At 39.3% G+C, this 24,868-nt stretch overlaps 2 protein-coding genes across 2 annotated transcripts in view; both read right to left on the bottom strand.

Moving 5' to 3' along the window:
• Positions 1–2,133: 2,133 nt before the first annotated feature.
• On the bottom strand, positions 2,134–4,118 carry LOC110841269 (locustin-like). Its single transcript, XM_022086659.2, has 3 exons — positions 4,034–4,118; positions 2,868–3,035; positions 2,134–2,345 (listed from the first exon to the last, which is right to left on the bottom strand). Exons 1-3 carry the CDS (start codon positions 4,071–4,073, stop codon positions 2,308–2,310), a joined length of 246 nt encoding a protein of 81 aa, XP_021942351.1. The 5' UTR covers positions 4,074–4,118; the 3' UTR covers positions 2,134–2,307.
• Positions 4,119–5,152: 1,034 nt separating this feature from the next.
• nord (neuron derived neurotrophic factor nord) overlaps positions 5,153–24,868 on the bottom strand; it is a 33,085-nt gene continuing 13,369 nt past the window's right edge. Inside the window, exons 3-9 of the mRNA XM_087358434.1 lie at positions 16,633–16,745; positions 14,207–14,477; positions 9,127–9,382; positions 8,557–8,784; positions 7,901–8,119; positions 7,377–7,660; positions 5,153–6,935 (exon numbers count right to left, since the gene is read on the bottom strand). Coding sequence (XP_087214560.1) covers positions 6,800–6,935; positions 7,377–7,660; positions 7,901–8,119; positions 8,557–8,784; positions 9,127–9,382; positions 14,207–14,477; positions 16,633–16,745 — 1,507 coding nt within the window. The 3' untranslated portion in view covers positions 5,153–6,799. The remainder of the gene's footprint in view (positions 6,936–7,376; positions 7,661–7,900; positions 8,120–8,556; positions 8,785–9,126; positions 9,383–14,206; positions 14,478–16,632; positions 16,746–24,868) is intronic.

Below are 24,868 nucleotides of genomic sequence, written 5' to 3'. Positions count from 1 at the left end.
CAGAACACTTACTTTTTAATGACAAAATTAATCTTTTCAGCGTGCTGATATTTATACCCGCACATCTGTACTTACACCCTGATATCAGAAAAGAATGCTTATATTTCATTATATAATGGTCATATTCCTTCTTATAGAAATGATTCTATAAAGAATCTGATGCTGTAAGTATAGGAAGATGTCGAAAAAGTTAATTTATTCCCATAAGAAAATTTAGCCTTAAAATGATCAACTTAAAATCAGAATGTAAAGAAAACTTCATTGTAGGTTCACCACGCCGAATTTGATCAAAACCGGAGATAGGGATTAGCTCTATCTAGTGGGCCCAACTGTGTAGGAACCTGAAGACGGAGATAGAGTCCCATCTCCGAAACGTCGTTTTTACGTTTTATATTTACTAGACGATGGATAATATCCAAGAGGTCCGGAGATAGGGATTAGCTCTATCTAGTGGGCCCAACTGTGTAGGAACCTGAAGACGGAGATAGAGTCCCATCTCCGAAACGTCGTTTTACGTTTTATATTTACTAGACGATGGATAATATCCAAGAGGTCCGGAGATAGGGATTAGCTCTATCTAGTGGGCCCAACTGTGTAGGAACCTGAAGACGGAGATAGAGTCCCATCTCCGAAACGTCGTTTTTACGTTTTATATTTACTAGACGATGGATAATATCCAAGAGGTCCGGAGATAGGGATTAGCTCTATCTAGTGGGCCCAACTGTGTAGGAACCTGAAGACGGAGATAGAGTCCCATCTCCGAAACGTCGTTTTACGTTTTATATTTACTAGACGATGGATAATATCCAAGAGGTCAGGAGATAGGGATTAGCTCTATCTAGTGGGCCCAACTGTGTAGGAACCTGAAGACGGAGATAGAGTCCCATCTCCGAAACGTCGTTTTTACGTTTTATATTTACTAGACGATGGATAATATCCAAGAGGTCAGGAGATAGGGATTAGCTCTATCTAGTGGGCCCAACTGTGTAGGAACCTGGAGACGGAGATAGAGTCCCATCTCCGAAACGTCGTTTTACGTTTTATATTTACTAGACGATGGATAATATCCAAGAAAATTTTTGTTCAATTGACTCTTCACCATCGTCAAGAAGTTTTAGATTTGAAAAACCGGCCATGTATTTTTGAATCTATTACGTAACTGAAGGGCGATTTCCAAAGTGCGTTTTCTCATAAAAGACTCTTAAAAAATCATACTTCAGCAAACTTTGAAAGTCGAGGCATTGCGAACAGAATTTACAAACAGTAACAATCAAAAGATAGTCTTTCAATATCGCCATGGTGATTTTATGCTCGAATCATCGATATCTGCTTTCGTGTCTTCTCCGTTGTAGGTTTGTGGTTTATGATACCTTGACACCAGGTGTCTGTCTCGTGGGAACGGTAGTTGAATCACACTTGCGAAACAATTCGTCATGACGAAATTAATAAAAATGACTTGCCCTGTTTACTGCTGAAGTTGCTGTTTCTTAGAAGCACGCACGCACTCAACAGCTGCTCTACTTTTAGGGGTGAACGACTTGTCATAATCAGCTGTCACATCTCGTAAACAGGAAGTTAATTGTTATGGCAGCAGGTATGTGCGCTGTCTATGGCATCTTTCTTAGTATCGCCGAATGACGCGTAACATCAGCTGATTGTCTCTTGTTCTCATGTAGATCTCAAAGCTCACATCCCGAGTAAAGTTTATGGTTTTATCAGGCCAGCTGCTTAATAACTGTTGAGTCAGTTGGCGGATTAGAGGTCACGTCAGTGATTCTTTTTTAATGTACTGTCATCATTAACATAAACATGGCGGTCGTGCGAACATAATAGGGTTTCGTAAGTTGGTTAGAATTTATTCAGTTATTTTTATGTAGAATTTAACACAGAATGGCGCGACATATATATTTAATGTGAGATTTCAGGTTCTCACGGCTGCTAGTATGAACATGACTGTCTTCTGGGATGTCGCACTGTACATAGTCTCGTAGAAATTGACCGACGTTTCAGAGATACTTAATGTTTCCATCGTCAGGGCGATTAGGTTCAGATTTTGGACTCATACCTATTTTCTCTGGTATATGCATTGACACAGAGTAAGGAAGAGAAATGGAGATGGATTTTGTTATAACGTAAAGTGGAAATAGATTGTATATTTAAAACTTAATACAAAACGCATCATGCATCCTTCTGTGTATAGACTGCGTAAGAGGTAGGAAGAGGCCACTTCCAGTCTTAGCGGTCTCGTCGTAAACGGGACGTTTCGGTAAACCACTTCTTCCGGACCTGTGGTCACATCTGCATTTCTTAAATGCATTTCGATCCACTGTAGAGTTTGAAATACTCTGAAAACAAATCAGCATGTATGTTACATGTTGATAATATGTGACATTACTTATAAATATATTTATTCAAAATACGAGACGGTGTAGCGGAGTCAGTAAAGTTACTGGCTTCGAACTGGATGATCGGGATTTGATTTCCGGCAAGGGCAAATATATTTATTTCTGCCATCACATTCACATAAGCTGTTGGGTAGGAAAGACATTCACATGAATATTTTCCCCAAAGACTCTTTCTATGTGTTTGATTCACACCTCTAATTTCACGATTTTCACTTCAAAATAAATTAACATTACTAAACCTAGTTCTACCAAAAAGACGAGCGGGTACTGCCTGGGGACATTAGTAGCCGAAAATCAAAACTTATGTCCCGTTTCCGGTTAAATCAGTAGTGTCTGTCGCTGCTCCCCCCCACCAAATTTATCTTCTCTCTCTCTCCCTCTCCTTCGGCTTCAAGGGGTCAACTTCCTGTCTATGACTAAGTATCATCTCATCAGATATTCAGGCTAAAGTCATTAACATACTTGTTCCGTGACACTTGTTGTAGCAATGCATGTGACATTCGCTGAGGAATCCCCTTCTATTATTTGTAGCAAACTTCGTATAATACGTAGCGCAGATCGGGCTGAAGATTATGCACTGAGGACAAGCGTCACATCTGTCTCCCAGAGCAGTTGGCATCACTGCCATTCCTGAAACACACATAAGAGTATTATATCCTAGCTGGGAAATGTGTATACAGCGTGTCCCAGAAGCCCATTGCCACGAATATACATACGTCGAATTTATACATCAGTCGTTCTAAGATATTTTTGGTGGTTTAAACACAATTTAAATGTTGTATAACATTGTGGAGATATCAGGTTCTCACGGCGACGATGACAGCTTCTGAGATATTGCGCCGTATAGTCTCATAGAGATGCCGACGTTTCAGAGGTACTTATTGTATCCATCGTCAAGGCGATCATCCCAAAAGGCTATCAGTGACACTGTCGTATACTTTCAGCAGAAACATAAGAATTTTCTGTAGTTGATGTGTATATTTAACAAATTATACTAACGTCTTATCATGGTATAACAAATATATAATAGGCGTCTTGCTCAATTTGGAAAATAAATATATTATTTTATAAATTAACTGGTTCCTTCATAATGAAGTCGAAGATCTCATAAAGAAATTCGTAGCGTTAAATATATTAATGTATTGCAAACTAAATAACTGCGTAACCGAAGAGTGTTTAACATTTTAAATAGGTATATTTTATGTTCAGTGCCTCAAATTCAAGAGCTATAGGATTTAAATGTAATTCCGAAGACTGGAAATTCGGACTGAGATTTCCATGGTCGTATCTAGTCTTTCTAGGAAGATACCACGTCATTTGTTTAAATTAAACAGAATTTATCATGAAAGACGGTTATTGTTTGACATTGTTCTGTCCGATTCGTCGCTTAATTAGTTTTCTTTCAACTTTTATCCCTTCTGTCTTGTATCTGATCTACATTTCGAGTGCGAAGAATACATGAAAACAAAGAAAGAATTATCCCGAAATTTTAACTGTCTTACTTTTGCTAGGTGTTAGTTATATATTTCTGTGTTGTTTTATCCTACAACGTTTATGATACCTGAACGTGTACTAATTTTCAAAACTTCGTCTCATGGACGTGCAGTGGTAAATATTACAATACGTACCAATAAAGACAAGAAGGATACATGCTCTCACGATTGCCATGGTGCTGTGTCGGATGTTTCTCGACGTCGCTCACTTAAACTTCGATAACCAAATCTGACTTCCTCCACATTTTGCCGTGTCTTATATACTTCCGCTTAGTCACATGACTTCCGGGTACTGACTACCAACGGCGGAGAGGGGATTCACCGTAGCGTACTTTACCAGGTAAAGAATAAAACTATTGTTTGCACCTGTTTCAGTAATTGTGATGCTTACAGGAAAGTCATTAGGGAAATACAGTTTATCGTGGTGCAATAGGATGTTGGGATATTACACCTGTGCATGTGACGTTTGCTTAGGTACCTCACAAATAACTCAACAACACGCAAAGTTAAGAATGGACCGTACATGTGCCCTTTAAAGAGCAGTGGTAACTATATGTACCATCCGATTTAAGAATTAGTAACTCATCAGTTTGTGCTTGTGAGGTTCTTATGATTCACAGATTAAACACTGATTATTTCCTTAAACAGCGTTAACGATTTCATATTTGTGAGGAATAATCTACCATTATTACCTTCGAAGGTACAGAAAACTTCTTTTCCAGGACAATTTTCGGGTTTGTGGCCTTTTTTCGGTCATATCGCCGAAACATTATTTGCTCTTAGGTAAATCTTTGTTCTGACGTTATTTTATAAGTTAGAGAAAGCACTTTCACCGGGACTCAAACTCAAAGCAGTTTCGGAGTTATGTTCTTGTACCTGTAATCTCTTTGTGAAAGCAAATGAGAGTTTTCGGCGCCGTTCTTCCGAGCTACAGAAACAGCCCTCACCGGGACTCAAACCCAGGGCTCTTGTGCGGTATTGTTACCATTCTATAATCTCCCATTTTTAGGGTATAAGTTGCCAAGTTTGGATAAGATTCGTTTGTCCCTTCTCGAGCTGTAAGCGAACATACATGCATACACACATAAATTTTAATTATATACATAAAAGACTAAGCTAATACTAATATTATTATTGATAAAAAGAGAAGGAAAAGATGGCGGCATGAGATGGGTGGTCCGGGTTCAAGTCCAGGAATGGCATACAGGAAAATGTCTGTCATAAGAGATTTCTGTTGGAATAAAACACTGAACCTTCTTCTAAGAAATATATTCAGTTTAATCAAAATGTATTCTGTATTATATGCATTATTACATTACATTTTCAACTTAAAATACTTGTAACTTTAAGAGCCTCATATTATTTATACTTTCAGTTGTTCTAGTGTTGGCATAGCAACATCAAACACTGTAGTATTACGTAACAATAAAATTGTACTGGTAACCAAATGGCAGACCAAACTGAACTCATTACTAGGGAGGAAAATATATTACAGTCGGAAAATTGTTTCCTCATAATTTCTTATCAGTAATGCCCTGGTTCTTATCATATTTAAAAAAAATCAAACACAGTATTAACATAATCTTGTTTGTCATTGTGCATCTTGGCTTCAACCGAAATGATTTCCACTGTTGAGAAACCGCATTTGGTCAAAAATGTCAGAAACAGACGATTTGAACAGATGTCAAGCGTCGAATATGCTTAAAGTAGGTATTATGACCGAGATATCTCGTTCATAGTGTCTAAAAAGATTAATATATTCGTAGAATATATTTTAGCAGTCTGAACCTTCATCACTTTACAAATTAATTTAATAATGTTTAACCCTTTAATGCCATGTTTGTTGCAATTCTTTTATACCAGTTCAGATATTACGTCATTACAATATTCTGAACGAACATTCAAATTTATAGCCATGTTCTTGAAAGAGATTATGAAAATATGTAACATTGATTAAGTGAACATAACTTGTATAATGCTAATGAAGACCAGAGATGTGCTACCATCAGTTTTAAAATTTAGAAGGAAGTAATTTAATCTTGTATTTATACGAGTCAGTATACTTCCATTTTGACAATTAAAAATAAAGTGCCAATCATTAAAACACCCGTCTGTAACTTATTTGTAATTACACCATACATTTTTATACCTTAACTTAAAATAGAATTCTTTGTTTACGTATCATAATTTAAAAAATAATTACTTTTAATATCCCGGAAGTTTCTACTGACTAACCAAGACTGACCTTACAATATAGCAACATTGTGAAAAAATTCAATTCATTTATTAAAGCAATAAACATAACTTTAGCTTAACGTATTTTCTTTCAGTAAGTTGACACTAATCGAGCAATCAGAACAACACTTATCTGTTAAGTAAGGACAACGTGGAAGTTACATTTGCTCTTATGTGACCTGTTAGATCATGAATTTCCCTTGGTTTTAGATAGAGACTGGGTATTCTGGGCAGGGTAGTGAGGAAAGATTCTCCCGGGGACAGAACTTTGTCCTTAAATCTACTTTTCGTGGTCTACGTTGGTGTTCTGGTTTACAGTTCGTACTTCAAAAAAGGCAAGTCAGGAATTTTAAACCACGCTTTCGGTGGTAATTACACAGGCCTTGTCCCACTGGCTGGGAATTTCAACTCTCTCTTCGTATTACAGTGTTATTCAACATTTGTAGTTCCGCTATCTTACAAGCATGAAACATATTGCACAATTCATTTTAATATCGATTTGAAATTATTCTTGATCTGGTGTCGGCGTTTCGTGTCCACACACTTTCGTATCAAAAATACAAACTTAATTTAATCGGTACAGTCATTTCGTTGTGACCGTCGCCTTTCGTCTCATTCCTTTGGACGCGTCTTTGAAGACTTGACTTTTCTTCGTGTGACGTGGCGCTACGCACAGACGGGTTTGGTCTGTGCTTGCAGTAAGTCGTAGGACAGTGTCTTTCCTCGTGACTTAGTCACGGTTACCTGAACAATGTAACTCCGTCCATGCTTAAGGTTTCCAATGGTCTGAGTTATAACCGACCTGAAACAAATTTAATATTTGATGAAAAGATAAATTTTTGGATGTGTAATGCATTACGTACTACAGCTGATGACAGTGGGTATCTTGGATTCTTACTAAACTGCTTTGATGTTATATTTATCTCTTTCGATAAAGGAAATGTATGTTCTGGCAGTAATTATTTCAGGATCTGTCAGGATTGTGAATGAAAAATATCTTAAACATATAATCTACTGGGCTTATTCTCATTGTATGTTCATATTGCAAATACAGTACACGTAAAATACCACACGAAACTTTTATTTTTAGATTTACGTGACACTGCAGTGAAGAGTTGACGTTATTTTTGATAATGACTTTGTATAAATCGATATATCTTACGCGGTTTCGTCTTGTAGGGCCTGTTAAGTCATTAGGGGAAAGTCAGGGTGCCGTAATCAGTTCATGATTTATCGTCCTCACCTATTGTCTTCTGGTATTCTGTCCTGACAATGCATCATGGCGAAATCGGACGTGTTCTTGAGCTTGGAATCAAGTGCACACTGGTTGGGCCGTCTTGTTTCAAGCTCCTTCCGTTTGTCCTCCCGTGCAAAGACACAGTAGCGAGCAACCTGGGGGTCGGGAGACCGTACCCAGCCAACCGTCACTGAGTCACATTTCCTCATGCTGTCATATTCGTGCACCTGAGGCTCTGATGGAAGTTCCGGAAGGGGGAACTTCACTGCCGGGCGCGTAGTAGCAAGGACCTGCAATGGAAACCATTCTTTCAGCCGCTGTGTTATCCTCTGTCCAATTCTACGCCATAAAGGCTCACGAGGGGTAGGGGGGGGTGCACAGTCAAGCTTTACTTATTAATACTCCAGGAACCAGGTGGAGTAGTCAGTTTTAAGCTACGAATATTTTATCCGCGGGACAAAGGGCCCTGTTACTCAGCGGATTGAAGGCCGTTCGGGACTCGGTGGCAAGGTAAAAATTAATTAACTTACCTCGACGGCCTTGATTCGACGTAGTTCCTCCGAGTTGGAAGCCATCACTCGCAACACGTATCGCTGGCCGCGAGCCGGGTTCATCACTCGGAATCTCTCGTATCCATATATTATTTTCCGAGGTATGACCACTTCTCCCTTTAGTGTGAGTTCTGCATCAACAGCGCCCCCACACGACATCACATAGAGATGCATCTCGTTCTCTGCGTTCTTCCCTACCTGCAGACATAGGTCAAGACAATGTATAGACCGACCAGCCGAATGAAGCCAGTGGATTATCCAAGATGCCGTCACTTAGGTCAGTTAAGTGCATGGAGCAGATAAATTCTTGAGGAGCTATTAGTACGCATAGTTAGTTAAGAATTTCCCTGCCTCTTATGGAAGAGGAAGATTCATTATAGTGTTCACAAGAGACCGCCACTGGTCCTTATCTTGATCTAGATTAATTCAGTTTCTAACTCCCACCTTAATAGGCGTATGCTTTTTAATATTATACTCCCGTCTACGCCTAGGCATAATTTGCTACCATTGTTCCCAAATATTTGCCATGTTGATATAAGTATGCTTGCCTGTGTGGAGACGTGGGCACAGTAAAGAATTTGGCTGGAGTACACCAACACAGAGCTTCTTCATTTTATTGAATTTAATTTTGTTACCTTGAACTTGAACGTTGCTGTCCCATCCATCTTTCTGAGGTTCACAGTGGACACTTTTCCGTCTCGCAGTCCGGCTGGTTTGCTTCGAGGCTCGTACTTGAGCGTGGTGCGACCGTACGGAAAGCTGAGGTTGGTACGCCTGTTCACCGCGAACAAGTTGAAGTGGTATACCTTTCCATGTTCCAGGTTGGACACAGTGTAGCTGGTTTTGCGCCCCACGCAGCCAACCTTACAAAGCAAAATATATTTGTGCGTTACAACGTTATTTACACAGATACTTGGCATAAAATTAAGACTTCTCTGACGATCAGCCATGTCAGTATAAAAATTATATTATTAGTCCTTGATGATGGAGGCCGAGATAGTCTCCGAAATGTTGGAAATTTTATTTCAAAGTGATCGTCCGAGAAAGGTTCAGATTTTAAACCTACAGGTTATAGAAATATACCTACTTTTCAGTAATTTAGGAATTAAGGTATTGACATTATAGCAAATGGTCATAAAAATTGAAGATATAATGCGAATAATAGAAGGAGTAAATCAAAGAAAGTGATATTAAAAATGTCTGACCACGATATCCTCGTGTAGCTGGCCACCCGCACCACCGCTACCTCGGCCCAAGCGACTGGCGTTGAGTCGAGCCGCTTTGCTAGCCAACTCATTCTTATGCGCCTCGGCCTGTTCACGTGGAAAGTTAAATCCCGCGGCGTTAGATGCTTCGGGGGGAGATACCCCATTACGCTCGCCCTGAGCCTCACAGAGCGTCGAGTAGTAGCGTCTTGTGTTAACAACCAGACAGTAGTGCATCACGTGTGGATCCACAGGGCTGCAACACACACGTCCATAAACATATGTAACACCTTAACCATTGGCGGTTTTGACCGTCTTACAATAATTTCCAGAAATTTGTATCTCTTTCGTAGGAACATTTTCTACCAGTCAAGCCTGTAGAACTTTTCTGAAATATATCATGTCCCATTAATATATATGCACACATTCAGTGAATGAGATAAAGACATTTTAATGAACTGAAAAATTTCATACGTCAGCATTGACACTTACTGAATTAGCGAATCCAGTGTTGGTGTTTGAAATGACCACCGTTATCTTCATGGCACAGTTAACACCGATTAGCAACTAACTGACAAGCGGCCATCAAAGTTACTGCTGTGTATATATCTTTTTGAAACACTCTGTATTGTTTGGTTATGATAAATGTTTAGCTAACTGGTAGATAAGTTTATTTATGTAATAATTTATTTATAATACTGTGTCTGCTTTGCAGATTATCTTTTTACCTGACGAGGCATGTAAGCACAAAACACAAAGAAAGACGGTGAAAATCTTTACATATCAGTTATAACCACATTATACACCTTTAGACTTTAATGTGCATCAAAACTACGGAATGTTAATATTATGAGCTGCTTATTGCACTCTTTTCCTCAACTTATCGAGACTACGAGCGCCTGCAGAGTATGCAATACATTTGACGCTTTTGCATGCGGTACAGTTGTGATACAGGCGGTAATCATTACTTGTGATACACAGGATTGAAGACCTACACATTTTCCAGACGTGTTCTTCGTGATTTTATATAATTACGTCATTGTGAATTTCATTAATTTGTTGCGAATTTAAATAGCTGTATTGTTGGGAAGTTCGTCGTTCGTATCTCGGTCGGGTTAGCATCTTGACTTACAACATACATTCACCCTGAAGATGGAGGCAAAATGTTTATCCGAAACGTTGGTAATTATATTCTAGACCACACGGCGTCGAAACCAAGAAGATCATAACCGACATCTTTACCGCCGTGAGAGATTCAAATCTTGATTGAATGGGATTTGAGGTATTCACGGCGGCGAATAAGAAGATTGACTGACCGTCTTGTGGGTTATTGCGCTGTGTAGTCTGGTAGAATATTAGCGACGGCTCAGAGAAAATCATCTTTATCTTGACTGAGGTTTGTTGTGTATTCCTTAGTGCCTTCAACTTAAAAGTGGGCCACGGTAGCTTTTCCCTCGATTTATACTGAGCAGTTTGTTGTTATGGTAACTTCTGGAAGCACCGAGTTCAGATGTAAGTTAATTTCTTTCTGTCTGAGCTGAAATTTTTTATGTGTTCTTTCGCGTGCTTTAACCGAGTACCAACGCATTTCCACCGGTGATTATACGAATACACGTTCTGCCATGTAACATCTCCAGAATAACCAGCCGGATTTTCGTGAAATTTGGTGTGGCGGTATGCTGTCAGAGGTTAGTGAAAACTAGTGCTTCATAATTTCCTACAGTCGGTAATACTAACGTGACCAATTCTCAGACGTGGGAAAAGCTGATATTAGCCTTGAAGATGGAGGCAGTATGTTCCTCCGAAACTTTGGTATCTATTTGCAAGTGTACACGACGTTGAAATGCAGAAAGCCAATATTAGTATTCTGTAATTCTTAATGGTTTTCCTCTGTAATTATTGACAAATAATGTGATATCGCTAGGCAATTACCACTTCATTACACTATTGTATGTGGCGCATTAATCATACGTTATGTTACAATTTCACGATATAAAGCATATTCAGTTGAAGGGGCTTTGTCAGATAACTCAAGAATTAATCTGTCGCCAGTCAACTTGTCCTTTCTCATTTAATTCAAAACGGTTGACATTCTGTAAGGTTCCTTGAATGGGGGATCAGCGTATTGCAAGGGAGTTCTTTACCTTCACAGAGAAATGTAAACATGAAACATGTCATGAGCGGGACTGGAACAGAAAATACATTTTTTTCTGAAAGGTTGAAACAGCATGATCGCTGTGATATTTTACGCTATATAATCTCTGGAACCGATACAACATCGTTAAATATCGAAGTATTCGTCGTGTTGTATCGTGTCGGAACAGCGTTTCTGTAATGCCATCGCTTGGAAACTATAAATACGACATTCGAAAAACAAATGAATTCTTACTATTTATATCTGTTCTCGCCTGGGGAATAGCAAATGTATGAGGTAACATTGTTCTTCTTATTCAACCGTGTTGTTTCATACTTTGTGTTAAAGTTTTCCGTGGGAATTGTTATTGAGGGAACTTCGTACGCCTTTTTATGTCTTTCTCTGTTCTTAACCTAGCTCAAAGAGTCAGCAATGGATGCGTTACCATGCAGGTCACGTGCGCTTAGTCAATACATGACATCAATCAATTTGGAATCAATCAGTAACAAGTCTTCATGTCTCGCCGACGAGACGGACTGGCCGTTTTGGGAATGGCAGTATGCCAAACGAAGAAATGTTGCAGTATTCTGTAAGACGGACTCAGACGGAATTAAACAAAAAGACATTTTTTTACTTAATTAACAAGATTAACAAAGCAGTGCAAACATACACGCTTATTATTAATGATCATTGACTCGGTAAATAAAACGTTTGAATAAACTGCACACAAAATAAAATTCTCACAATATTACAGTCTGCGACATTAGTTTGGGGTGTGTTCTTATCCAGTAAAGATTTAATAATGTATTTAATTATGTATCAGCAGTTTTTTGACAATGCTGTATCAGTCGTCGAATTAGCATATTTCGTAGTGGTAATCTGGAAATAAATGTCTTGCACGAAGAACCGCGTAAGAAGTGTAGTCATTAAAAGGTTAATCACCATATGTTTGTGGGGACGTAATGAGCAGACGGCATTTCAGTGTCTTTATCAGCGTGTCGTAATTTTAGGGTACCGGTTAGATGTTGAAGTGTATCAGAATGTTCTGAGGATTACATCACCTAAATCTGTACCATTGCCAACATTGTAAGTGTTGCCAAATAATTTATCTTCCACAATTTCTTCTTTGTTGTCTTAACTAACCCTTTAACATATAATTACTCATGTAAGGTATATTTGCCGGTCACAGTGGCTGCGCGGCCTGAGGCGTGGGCCTTGGGCGTCCAGACACTGGGACCGTGGGTTTGAATCCCACTCAAGGCATGGATGTCTGTCCGCGTATTTCTGTGTTGTGCTGTCCTTGCGATGGGCTGATCACTCATCCATGTGTAAGTCACAGGAAGAATAGTCTATTGTAATAGGCGGATTTTTTCAAGTACGTCTGAACGACTTAAAGGTTTCGTTGCTATGGTAACACATCTGTGAGCCAGCGTCGTTATGTAGCTTAAGGAGGCAAGAAGGGAAGGACTTCAATGATGAGAAAATGACGATGTTGGCAACAGAGTTATTGACGATTATGGTGGACAGGAAGAAGATAAAGAATGTATTGGTGAGGAAGTTGATGGAACCGATTACACCAAAGGTGTTGAGAGGGGAGGAAGTGATGGTGTGTTGAAGAAGAGAAACACGATGAAGACGTTGATTTTTACTAACGTTTCGCAGGAACATAATGCCTCCACCTTCAGGGCTGATAATTGTGATCTAATTGATACAACATTTAAGATTAAAATTATTATGATGATGTCTCGTAGTAAAATAACCAACTTAACCAACACACCGAGGAATCGGTTGTGGCATATTTTACAGAAGTGTCTCTGAAAAGAATGGACGAAGACCATATTAGAGTTCAGTCAAGATTTGATCGAGGAACCTGCCGACGAATTATATCTTTGAGGCACGAAGTTAATCTACAAATTATTTAAAACTTTATTTCATACCTTAAAGAAAACAATATATCTGCATTACAAAGGCCAGTTAATTTAATCCTCTTTACGAAATCAATAATTGTTATTCTGAGAATCGTACGATCTCATGAACAAACTGTCGGCAAAATGCCAAGTTTTGATGTAATAGCGTAATAACAGTTGGTAAATTCAGTTACCAATGCTTTTTAATGGTTAAACATCCAATCTGATACAATCTTCAGGTGGTAATTAACATGTCTAGAATTCAGACGAGAAACCAGGAAATGACATTACTCACATGTGACGAGGTCAGGGTCATCATAGGATGACAATCGCGCAGAGACGTAGCACACGCCTTCCGTCAGACTGTTGCCCTGAGGCTGCTTTGTCTGGTTCATTAGCTCTCGGTCTAGCTACACTTACTTGTCTACTTATTTGTCAGTGTCTGGATGATTGGTTCGAAGTAAAGCAATTTGGTTTAGTGTCCGACTGATTATTTGTCTGGACCACTGGCTGATACTTAAAAGTCCGACTGTTTTTTTTGTCATTTTTAGACATCGATTGAACACTTGGTTAATCGATTCCGTAATTATGTGGTCCAATGACAGGCTGTTGAGTGCAGTTCAAAGTCTGGTCATTTAATTTAGTGACTGTCTTAATGATTCTGGTTCTATCTGGCTGTTTGACTAAATTAGATATTAAAACTCTGGCTATTTCATTTCGGGTCTTGGTCTAGCTGTTTGACTTTTTGTCTGACTGTGCCGGCATCTTTCTGAATGGACTAGTGCCTATCTGCTCAATTATTTGCATGCATTTGGAGATCGGTTGACTAACGCGTGCGCTTTTCATCACCGATAACAATTTTACTCTTAATTATAAAACACGTAATTTAAAGGGGGTGGTGTTTGTGGACTAGACCCCACACTGATTAAATTTTTCGCGTTTAAGTCCTCGGAAATGATTCCCAGTTTGAGTGAATTCATTAAACCCGGAATATAGCATATGTTTCTCCATGCTGTTCATGGTATCGAACCAATGTTACCTGGGCTCCCAACGCACTGTTAGCCTCTTCCGGCGCTGTCTCTTTTGTAGACGCAAACGGGGCCCCTGGGAGAGGCGCAGGGGGTGTGGACCCCCAGGTTCCAGGCTGGCGTACAGCTTGACGTAGGTTTCTCGCTCCAGTGGTGACACCTGCAGTACGTATAGACCCGGACGAGCACTCTCTGTACTGAAGGTTCTCATTTCATTGCTTCTGAACTCCTCCAGTGGCGGTTCTGAGCTGTTGTCCCCCGTCTGAATTCGCATGTCGTCCACTGCGAAACATTGAAGTTTTATCTTACCGTGGGCTACCCAGAAGCCTAAGAAATTTATAGGTGACTCTCGTTCTACGCGTGGGTTCATTTCCTACAGTTTTCTGCTCTTATCTAAAACGGAAAACGTAAAAATGCCTGAGTATTTTCAGAGTGTTACGCCGTGAGAGGACATAATTTGTGGTTCCGGAGTCAAAATGGTGGGCGCTCATGTCAGTGGGTCTGCGCGGCAACTTATGCCGAGGTCGCAGATAGGATATTGATGCCTTTCCTGATACTGAAATGAAACCGCGGATATATGAAAACGCAGATAGCAAAAGCGCGTTTTACGAGAGTCACCTGTGCTGAAATATTTTATCCGTTGTTTTATACGAGTGTAAAAACTTTGTCTCAATGAGGAAAGAACGTACTTGCAGAATGTTTGAGAAAAGGTTTCCTGAGGAGAATATTGGGAACAGCGAAAAATACAATGACAGGAAGGAGAAAATTGCGTAATAATTTGAACTTTGAACAGAATATTATGTGGCTAATTAGTCTAAGACGTAATTCCTGTAGCATGTGTACATACGATGCAAAACAATTGGTTGGAAATTCTCATACTAACATGCAACTTAGAAAATCGAAGTTCGAAAGGGAGGTTGACGTTAAAACAGATCACAGGTGAACAATAAGTGGCAATGTGGATTCATTTCAAGTGGCACATAATATTAAAATGTCGACGTTTTTGTGAGGATGGTAGTTGATGACATTTTTGCCTGCAGGTACTGGTGGAAAACACCGAAAACCGATAAGGATGACCACGTATCGGTCGGCAAACCAGGTCGCAACAAATAATCTTGTTAATGCTTATCGAGACCACATTGAGGACCCGAGCGATCGAGATTTGTATCGCGAACTCAGGTTGGGAAACGCTGGACATTGTATGTCATGTTTCGCGAAACGACTTCTGAAAGCACTGCGTAGTGATTTGTGGTTTTTCTTGTATTAAGTATTGATTCCCTATTTCACCTTCGGGGTCTTCTAAAACAAAAAAAAATTAAATAATTACTTTACATTACTTCAGGAACCGGTTTTCATGTGCAGGTTAGTTGCTATCTACTTATGAGATTATCCTGGAGATTAATAGCATTGAAGGTTGCGGAGATTTACGTCTTTGAAAAGAGACTTGGAAAGTTCCGTTTAAAATGTGCACGAGAAAAACTTAACAGATCACAATTCTCCGAAAAGAATCCAGTAACCTAATTCTGCTGATAAAAATGACACCTGTCATTATGGGGAGATTTAAGAGAGAGGGGACGAATCATATTTGTTCCCAAGATGGATATAAACTCGATAATACATAAATTAAGATAATTACACATAGAATACCTTCGTGATCAGTAGATTGATTGGTGAGATTTCAGCTTGTCACGGTGACAACTAGGAAGACGTGTGTGTTCTTGGATGCCGGGACTTGTAATTTGGTCTAAGAAACTAATTTCTAAATTGATCGATGTTTCAGAAGCGCTTACTGCCTCCATCATCAGGGTGATGACGATGATGATGGAGGCAGCAAGCACGTCGATCAATTTTGGAATTAGTCTTGTAGACCTGTAAAGAATTCAAACCCAGTCCTCTCGTGCGAGTGTGCTAGCTGCTTTGTTTTCGAACGTATGTTTTCTTACTAAGATGCAGCATCTATGAATAGAGCCTTCATGCATGCTGTCGAGACAAGTGGGGGGGGGGGAGAATTCTCTTTTCTTTTAGAATGACATTTCACCTTTTTTCAAAATACCATCACTTGAGTTACGACACTTTGCTCTTTAGGGATTGTCTTAATGGTGGTATTTCGGTAACGTGCAGATTCCACGCCAAGATAATGCACGCAATTCAAATCTTGTTGTCTGCTCCTTTATTTCTGCACTGAATGAGGTAACGTTCGCTGTTCATCTCACGACATGACAGCCTAATTTCTTCAGAGAAGCGTAAATAGTCTTAGAGAATTTTCCGTTCTTTATTTCGTTCTTGGAAATGGTCAGATACTGACGTTCATGATACTAACATTTACGTCTGGTCGTGTTCACCCGAGAAAATTGCTGGAACTCATGTTCGTTTGAGGAAATGAAGGGTAGTTCCGTTTTATGTGGGGGTGGATGGGTACCAAGTGGCTGGTACTCACGTTTTCCCGTGTCATTCTGGTGTCTATAGCGGACGCTCCACAGCACACTGGATGTGCAGGGTGTGACTGTCAAGGACAGTGGGCTCTGATCTCGTTCGTTCAGGAAGAAGAACCTACGAAGAGGAATATTCTTATTATTGATCGTAGTACAACACCAAGCAGGAAACAAATCCTGAACATTTATTTATATTGTTACTGCCATATGCGACAATCAGACCACTGGAATCGTAAATTTGGATTTGAGTGTTTCTCTGTGTTGCGTTGTTCTGCGTAGACAATACCTTTGCACTGGGTTGACACCAGTTCTAAGAATTCTGACAAGAATGTAATAATGTCATGGAAAATAAGCAAAATTGTGTTTCTATAACGTCGAGTGTAGATCGTATACACTTGAAAACGGATTTTCGTTGTATTTTTTCCCCCAAAATAACCACAAATAAATGATAAAAAGGATTTTCTGTGAGCCTAACTTCGTTAAAAATAAGGAAATGCGAGATTTGTGTTTTTGCGAAACTAGTCATGATTTTACATGTGTTTTCTCGGGAATAAAACGAAAGTTTTGTGAATATATTAAACAAATTAATAATTAAACTTGTTTTGTAGACCGGAGTGCGTACTGCTCCGATCACTGACCTCGGATTGGTGGTTGCCAAGGTAATCATCGCTCACGACGGTTAATTTATGAACAGTCTCTTTCATTCGGTGTGAAATCACCTGCACAAATATACAGAGTCTTGGCTGATGGTAACTACCCCGAGAATTATAGAAAGACTATTAAAACAAATATCAGATCGAACATAACTCTTTTCATTATTTACAGAAGAAGATGTAAGAACCTTAAAGGTAATCTAATTCTTTTCTGAAATTCATTTACGTAATTTAACTCTGCTCATTTTATAATCGATTTAGTTTCAAAAGCAAACTTCGATTTGTATAAAATATTTCGTGGCATGTAAAACCATCGTTGCCATGGGAATTGGCGACTCGGATACGAACTTAATTGGAACAATGCAGAACTCTACTTGAAACTATGAACACACACGTGAGAAGTTAACAGATATGTAAAATCGATATTGAAAAATAAGAGGGTACATTGCGGAAAAGGAACTTTTACATAAAGAGGAATTTTATGATTAGTTTTTGCAGGGATTAGGGTTTTGAAACAACGTAGTAGCTTTCGAGGGACCAAAGACATCAAACCACAGTGGTAAAGAGTCCAATAATTAAAAAAATCAAATTAATTAGTGTGTAAGTAAGAATTTAAATGGCTCATAAGGTTTATTTCCCACACAAAGAAGAAATTGTCTCAAAAATTTTACGGGTTGTTGCACTGTGCTGTGTATTTGTCATGTGTGACAATATTCCAAAGGAACGTGCTGTCTCTAACATCAAGTCTAAAGTGATTTTTATATTGTTTTATTAAATTTTTTAAGGTTTGTTTGATTGAAATATGTTTTGTAGGACTGTCTGCCTTGTGTTTATACCAGTGATCCTCAGCAGGACATTCGTACCCTTCTCGCATTGGCTGATTCCCACATAATAATGTTGCGTGGGCCGCAGGTTGCCGACCCCAGGAGTAGAAGGTTCGATCTTAATGCGATGTCGCTTGGTCGCTCCGTGTGTGAACTGATCTTATCCTCGTTTCGTCCCTTCTGGTGTTGTATATTGGTGGTAATATTCGTGTCTGCGATTGGAATAGGAGCGTAGGATAATAAACTCCACGACTGTTCACCGTTTGAGCGCCTTCGTAAGCCTGCAGGCAGGTCAGTACTCTAAAACGGCTTGCAGAATTTCACCCGACACTCTAATTGCTCTTTGTTGTTAGTGGACCTTGGAATTAGGTGAAACTCTTATTTGTTCGGCCACTCGTAGACCAAACAAGCGGCTTTGCTACCCAGCTTTGAGCAGTCATAACAAACAATCCATGTGACAGTGACACGCAAGTTGGTTGCAAATTTCTTTTTCTTTTTTTCTTTCTTTCTTACTTTCTTTGTTTCCCTTCTTCCTTTCGTGTTTAAACTCTTCCTGCTGTTCTTATGTGCCTTTAGAATTTCTCTTCTACCTTTCCATCATTCTATTTCTTCTGTCCTTTTTAATTTTAATTTTCTTCCTTTTTTGTGTGTTGTTCTGTTTCCTTAATCTTTTTTTACATTAACATTAATTTCGTTAGATAGTGTAGTTGCGTCATATTGTGATTTATTAAATTAAAATTAAATTATTTGGTTATTCCGTCAAATCACAATGTATTTAAAAATATGATAATTAAAATAATTAAAATATCATTCTGTGTTCCATATCGAATAATCGATTTACAATTGGAACAGTTACAACATGTTTCGGTTTTATTAAACCATCATCAGGTGTAAAATTATATTAAATTTAAAACTCAATTACAATTTTTTACAATTTTTTTTACAAAACTACAGTACGAAAAAAAATTGTAAAAAATTGTAATTGAGTTTTAAATTTATTAATATAATTTTACACCTGATGATGGTTTAATAAAACCGAAACATGTTGTAACTGTTCCAATTGTAAATCGATTATTCGTTATGGAACACAGAATGATATTTTAATTATTTTAATTATCTTATTTTAAATACATTGTGATTTGACGGAATAACCGAATAATTTAAATTTAAATTAATTTCGTTATTCCTTTCTTCTTTATTCCCAGTTATTTATTTGCGTATTTTCATTTTCCTTTTCCCTTTTCCAACACTCTTCACGGTTTAAACTTAACCCTCTACTCAATTTCTTTTGATCTACACACTTCAGCCCTCTTGTTTTATCTTCTTCAGATTTACTAATTTTGTCTTTAGTTTCATTTTCGAACTTGTCACAGTGTGCTTTCAGATGGGTTACGACCACTTCAGTCTAAATCTTCTTGCGTTCACCGTTCCATTAAATTCTAGGTCATACGACGTTTGTAATTCAAACAGTGTCGTTAAAACAATAAATGTCATTATTTCATTTTTGCCCGCATTTCATGCCGTCTTAATTTCTCGCTTTCTTCGGCTCTCTCCTTGTTTCTTCCGTTTTCTGATGTACCTGTGAGTTTCTGTGAGACGGTAAGGTAGCGCGATGCACTTACCACGGGACCGTAGAGCGGGCTCGATTGACTCACGAAGGGGCAATCCGTGTTTAGTCTGGTGGTGCGGGCACCAATAAACACCCATCAATCAAATATTTACAGCGGGATGAAATCTGGAAGGAGCAGGCGGTCGTCGAACTTTTATATATTTTTAAAACATTGATAGGGCGATGAGAACAAGTGGGGTTGGGAGGGGAGGGGAGGGGAGGGGACAAAGTCGTTACTTTGCATTGGTGTGTAATCATTCCTGGAAATATATGCTTCTGCGCAATAAGACTTTCTTTGTTCTTTTTTTTTTTCTGATGCTGAGGCGTTGAAGCTTAGAACGTGGAATTAAGAATAGGACGCATGGGTTTTTCTTGGTTTATATAACGACGCTCTGTGAAATACTCGGGTTATATATCAACGAAAGTTATAATGTTGATGCTGGTCTTATGGGTTGTGACGCCCTGCGAAAGTCTACCAGCGTTTCGGAGAAATTTTCAGAATCCATTTTCAGGGCTGATGAGGGAAGATGAAGGCTTTATGTTCCTCCGAAATGTTGATACAGTTCAAGGCGTTACAAGCAGCAGACCAACTTAGACGTTTACGTTGTCGTGATATCCACAATTTCTAGGGTCACAATGATGATAATAAAGTTGAAGAAAGAAATACTCGATGCCTATTTTAAGTCGCTTTCTTGGCAATAAGTCAGGTTAACCTATCCCAGTGTCGGAATTTTTGGACCACGAAGAAGTGGCCTTCGTCCCTCCGTCCAGTATTAAAATAAAAAGAGAATTAAAAGATTTTGTGCCAAATCTTTTTTAATTCTGATTTCATTCAAGGTTCTTCGTATTGGTGTCTGAGTATAAATGATTTCGATACGCCTATTAAAATTGCAATTCCGTTCTTCCATGTTAATACATGAAGATTAATACCTTACCTACCTAGTCTTAATTTGATATGAGATTATTTTCACATCTAGCGTGTACAGAACTCAGCAGACGTTATTAAACCTGGCAATAACATGGTATGTTGCGAAAATGTTTCCAACAAAGTTGTCGAGGTCTCTGTGGGTCACTGGCAGCTGGGGAAACCCCGAATTGAATTACGCCAGCAAATTCGGCAGCCCACCCACCTGGAACTTCCACTGACTGATCCGCCAATGTGGAATTTGTAAGCAGTTCGAAGGTCTTATCTAAAATAAAAGCCTCTTCCCTCCGGCACTGTTTCTTTTAATACGGCTTGTCTGATGCTCCTTTCAAATACTTATTTATATTCTGAAAACATATATAAATATCGGTATTAAATGTCTGAGTAATCAGAGCAGTTATTACATAACCAGCGGAAAGAAACACGCGTATATCGTCCATGTGACACTTTTACTCCAAAGTCAAATATTACGTTCGAGTCACAGATAAATAAGACATTGTCTGTCTCTTGCTTTATCTTCTGATCCTTTATTTTCTCCGGCTAAATTAGTTATCCGTCATGTTCCGAGCATTCTTAAGTAATCGTTATGTTGTAAAACGACACTGTTTCAGCTTCAGAGATGATAGAGTACAGAACGACTCTCAGTAAAACTATCGAGGTGTGAGGAAAGTTCCTACCATAACTGTGTTCTAAAAGATACGAGGTTTTGGAACACCCTCTGTATATATATTGGTAGAACTGTTTTAATTTCCCGTTTAACTTTAAGCTTTCTTATTAATGAAATACTTGTTGAAAGACATTTGTAGAAAACCGCTTAGCCGTGGGCGCAGATCATGAACAGACCGACATCACTTCCATACAGCGTTTTTCCTTTTCACCTTGTAGTAATCTCTAAAAATTTCAGCAATTTTGATAGCGACATTTCTCCTTCTAGGATGTGGACTGATGTTTATGCGGTAATCGTTCTCCTTTAATGAATTAGGTAGTGACTTCTACGTCACTTCGGATTTAATATTTGTGACCACTTGAATGTGTGAAAATGATTTCATGTGACGTGCCGTAAACCACTCATGAGTTTCGACTGAGTGACAGCACAGAAAATGCTAGGCACATGTGAATTATTGTGAAACGGGCTTTAAAAAAAACACTGTGTAAGTGGTAATTTGTTTATGTGAAAAGATTCGAACTCCCACTCTCTGTACGTGTGTGGGGGCGGGTAACAACTCTCCACAGTAGTGTACAGGAATTTGTCATTGTACTCGTCTTAAAATTAGGATCTCAGAAAGATACTTCTGTCTCTTTCTCCAACTGGCGTATATTTATAAAAAATATTTGTCATTGCACGCAACGAATTCAGATTCATAAACTGCCGATGTTCCTTTCCGATATCTGCAGCACAAAATTTGTTTCCTCTCTTTTACTCCTGTCATCTTCGAATTAAAAAGTAACACGTTAATCGCTAGGAAGTCCTGGGGGCGGGGCTGGGCGGGGGACTAGTTAGAGAGTCGAAGGAATTTCGATTGACGATGAACGACAATCTCGGACAGAAATCGTCGCCAGTTCGGTAAGACGAGATTTGGGTTTCCCCACTGCATATACAAATTAGGGCTGTGACGCAGGTTAAACTCCACATATTCTTTATTCGGGAAGTCCTGAGTTCGAATTCCGGCCATACGACAGCCTATTCTGAAAGTCGTACTACTCACAGCATGGAGGTACTGAGAAAACCAATACAATTAAACCTCTTTATATTATATAATTTCGTCTATTCTGCATACACGAATGTTACATCAATTCTAAGATTTCAAATTAAATCCCTCAAAGTGTTTACACAATTCATTTTAATGTTAACTAGATCTATTTCCAGCGAGTAAATGTTTAGGCTTCTATCCGGTCACGTTTAAAAGTAGCTAGAAACAGCTGAATGTGCAGACGCCATGTGCCCGTCAATATACGTCAAGCAACCAGGAGACAGCGACTGACCAAGGTTATGGATCCCGGATACCAAAAAGGGAGGTGTACTTGGGTTTTATCGCACCCTGCCTGGGGCTGTGTTGTAAAGTGAATACTCTAATGGCGTTTGAAACTTCGGAGCTGTCTTATTGCAGCTGGTCGCTGTGTGGAGGCGGATCAAAATTGTGTACTTGTCGACTGAAAGGAGTTCTAATTTACGATGTTGTCACTGTAACTCATTACATTAACTCACAGGTCCTAGCCGCTAAAATTCTGTGTCTGCCTAGATTCAGACCTCGCCTAACAACTTGGGTCTTAAGATTGGTTCAAGATGTCTGTTGAGTGAATATAAACACATGTCTGGTAAATGGCGATAAATCGCTGGCCTCCTCTTGGCCAGCAGCTGAGACGACTTACTTTAAGCGCGGTTCACACGATCCCTTTCTCTTCTGTCAGTAAAGTAACAATATACTTTGTACATCTATCTATATATTCAACCCTTCGGAGTTGGGTGGCGGTGCAAAGATTCCTAGACAATTCCCGGGAGACCTCCGAAGCTCATCTAAACAATATTTACGAATTCAACCCGTAAGTAAAGTAAAGTAAAGTAAAGTTTGTCCCACTATACGCCATGTAGGCGTTTGGGGTGAGAGGAGGTATAGCTCCTCTCTTCCTTGACCTCGGCACTAGATGGGGGTGAGTGGTCAGCATCACGCCCCGGCCGGCTTTACCCCCGGGAAAGGACCCCGGTACCCATTGTAGAGGAGGCTGGGTGGGCCCCAGAGCCGGTCTGGACGCAGAGGCTAGAGGAAAAATCCTGCCCCCATCGGGGATCGAACCCCGGTCGTCCAGCCCGTAGCTAGTCACTATACTGACTGAGCTATCCCGGCTCTCGAATTCAACCCGTACCGCAAAGAAAACACAACTCTTCACCATTACAACTATCAATTGGTTGGTGCTTTTGAAGGAAATGATCGCTGTATACACTGAGAATCATATGGAACACATAATACAGAATGAATGGCTGTTAAAATAGTTGGCATGTGTAGTTATCACTGGGCTCTGAAGGATTAATAGGAGACTATGACTTTTTTTTATGCGTGATTGCTTAAGTTTCCAGCATTGACGCTAGAATGTCGAACCTTCTGTTTTGCGAGTACTGTTACCATTAGCAACTTTTAGAAGCATTAATAAACAGAAGAGAAATGAGTAAGAAAATGAGAGAAAAGTCATTCAAAACTGAATTTGAACGGATCTTAAGTCTACCGGACTACTGAGCGGATATCAGCTTTCCAAGAAGGACGCAGCTGCAAGGATTTAGTTAAAACATATGCTAACTTAGCAACAGCCTGGTTTGGGTAAGGTAGAGGTCAACTTGTGAGGTCATGTGCGTTGCCTTTACACTTGTCTTAAATTATTTCCGCGTCTCTTACACGGTCCATTAGTTTCAAATGAAGTCGTGAGCGGTTTTGAAGGCTCTCCGTTCAGCATCTTAGCATCTGGGCAGCCTTACAATGCAGAACTGTCTTAACCCACCTCAAGGAGAGGAACCATATAATGTTTCAATTCGTTTATCAGCTACGCTGAGTTTGGTTTGAAACTTGTTTCAGAAATAAACAAGTCAGATGGGATCCTGTGTGTGTTTTTTTTTATTCATTTTTGCATAATGTAGGCCTACATAATGCGAAAGTATTGACCATCCATCCGTCCGTGTGTTCAATATCTTCAACTACTCCACAGATGTACATTTGTTATTGGGGGCGTGTATTGGAATACAGAGTTTTTAATTTTCATCAGTTACTTAAATTCAGCATACTGTCAACAAAATTCTCCTTGTTAAATCCAGTGTTCACAGAAAGTGGTCATTGGATGAAAATGGCTGCGTCTTGTAATCTCGTATAAATTTACCGACGTTTCAGAGGTGCCTAGCGCCTCCATCATCAGGGTGCCCTGATCTAAGAGGCAGTAAGTACCTCTGAAACGTCGGTCAGTTGAAGACTACACGGCGCGGCATCCCAGAAGACCGTTATCTCCATAGCGACCGCCATGAGAACCTGAAATATCACCTGGTCAGTGATTCATATCTTGGGCCATTTTCAAGATCACATTTTTCCTCTCTTATCGGTTGTAATATTTAAATCAGATCTATGGCAAAATCTCTTGAGATTATCCAGCCGAAAGTCTGAATGTATTAGTAACTTTCTTCTATGTATGCTATATGCCCTACCCATCTAATTTATTTATCAACCTAATTGCATAATGCAGAGTTCAGATTTT

Source organism: Zootermopsis nevadensis, unplaced genomic scaffold (assembly GCF_977971745.1).
Source record: "Zootermopsis nevadensis isolate Lab colony 2312 unplaced genomic scaffold, Znev_1.0 Znev_ptg000030l, whole genome shotgun sequence".
Classification (NCBI taxonomy): Eukaryota; Metazoa; Arthropoda; class Insecta; order Blattodea; family Termopsidae; genus Zootermopsis; species Zootermopsis nevadensis.
This window is presented reverse-complemented; position numbering and strand designations above follow the sequence as displayed.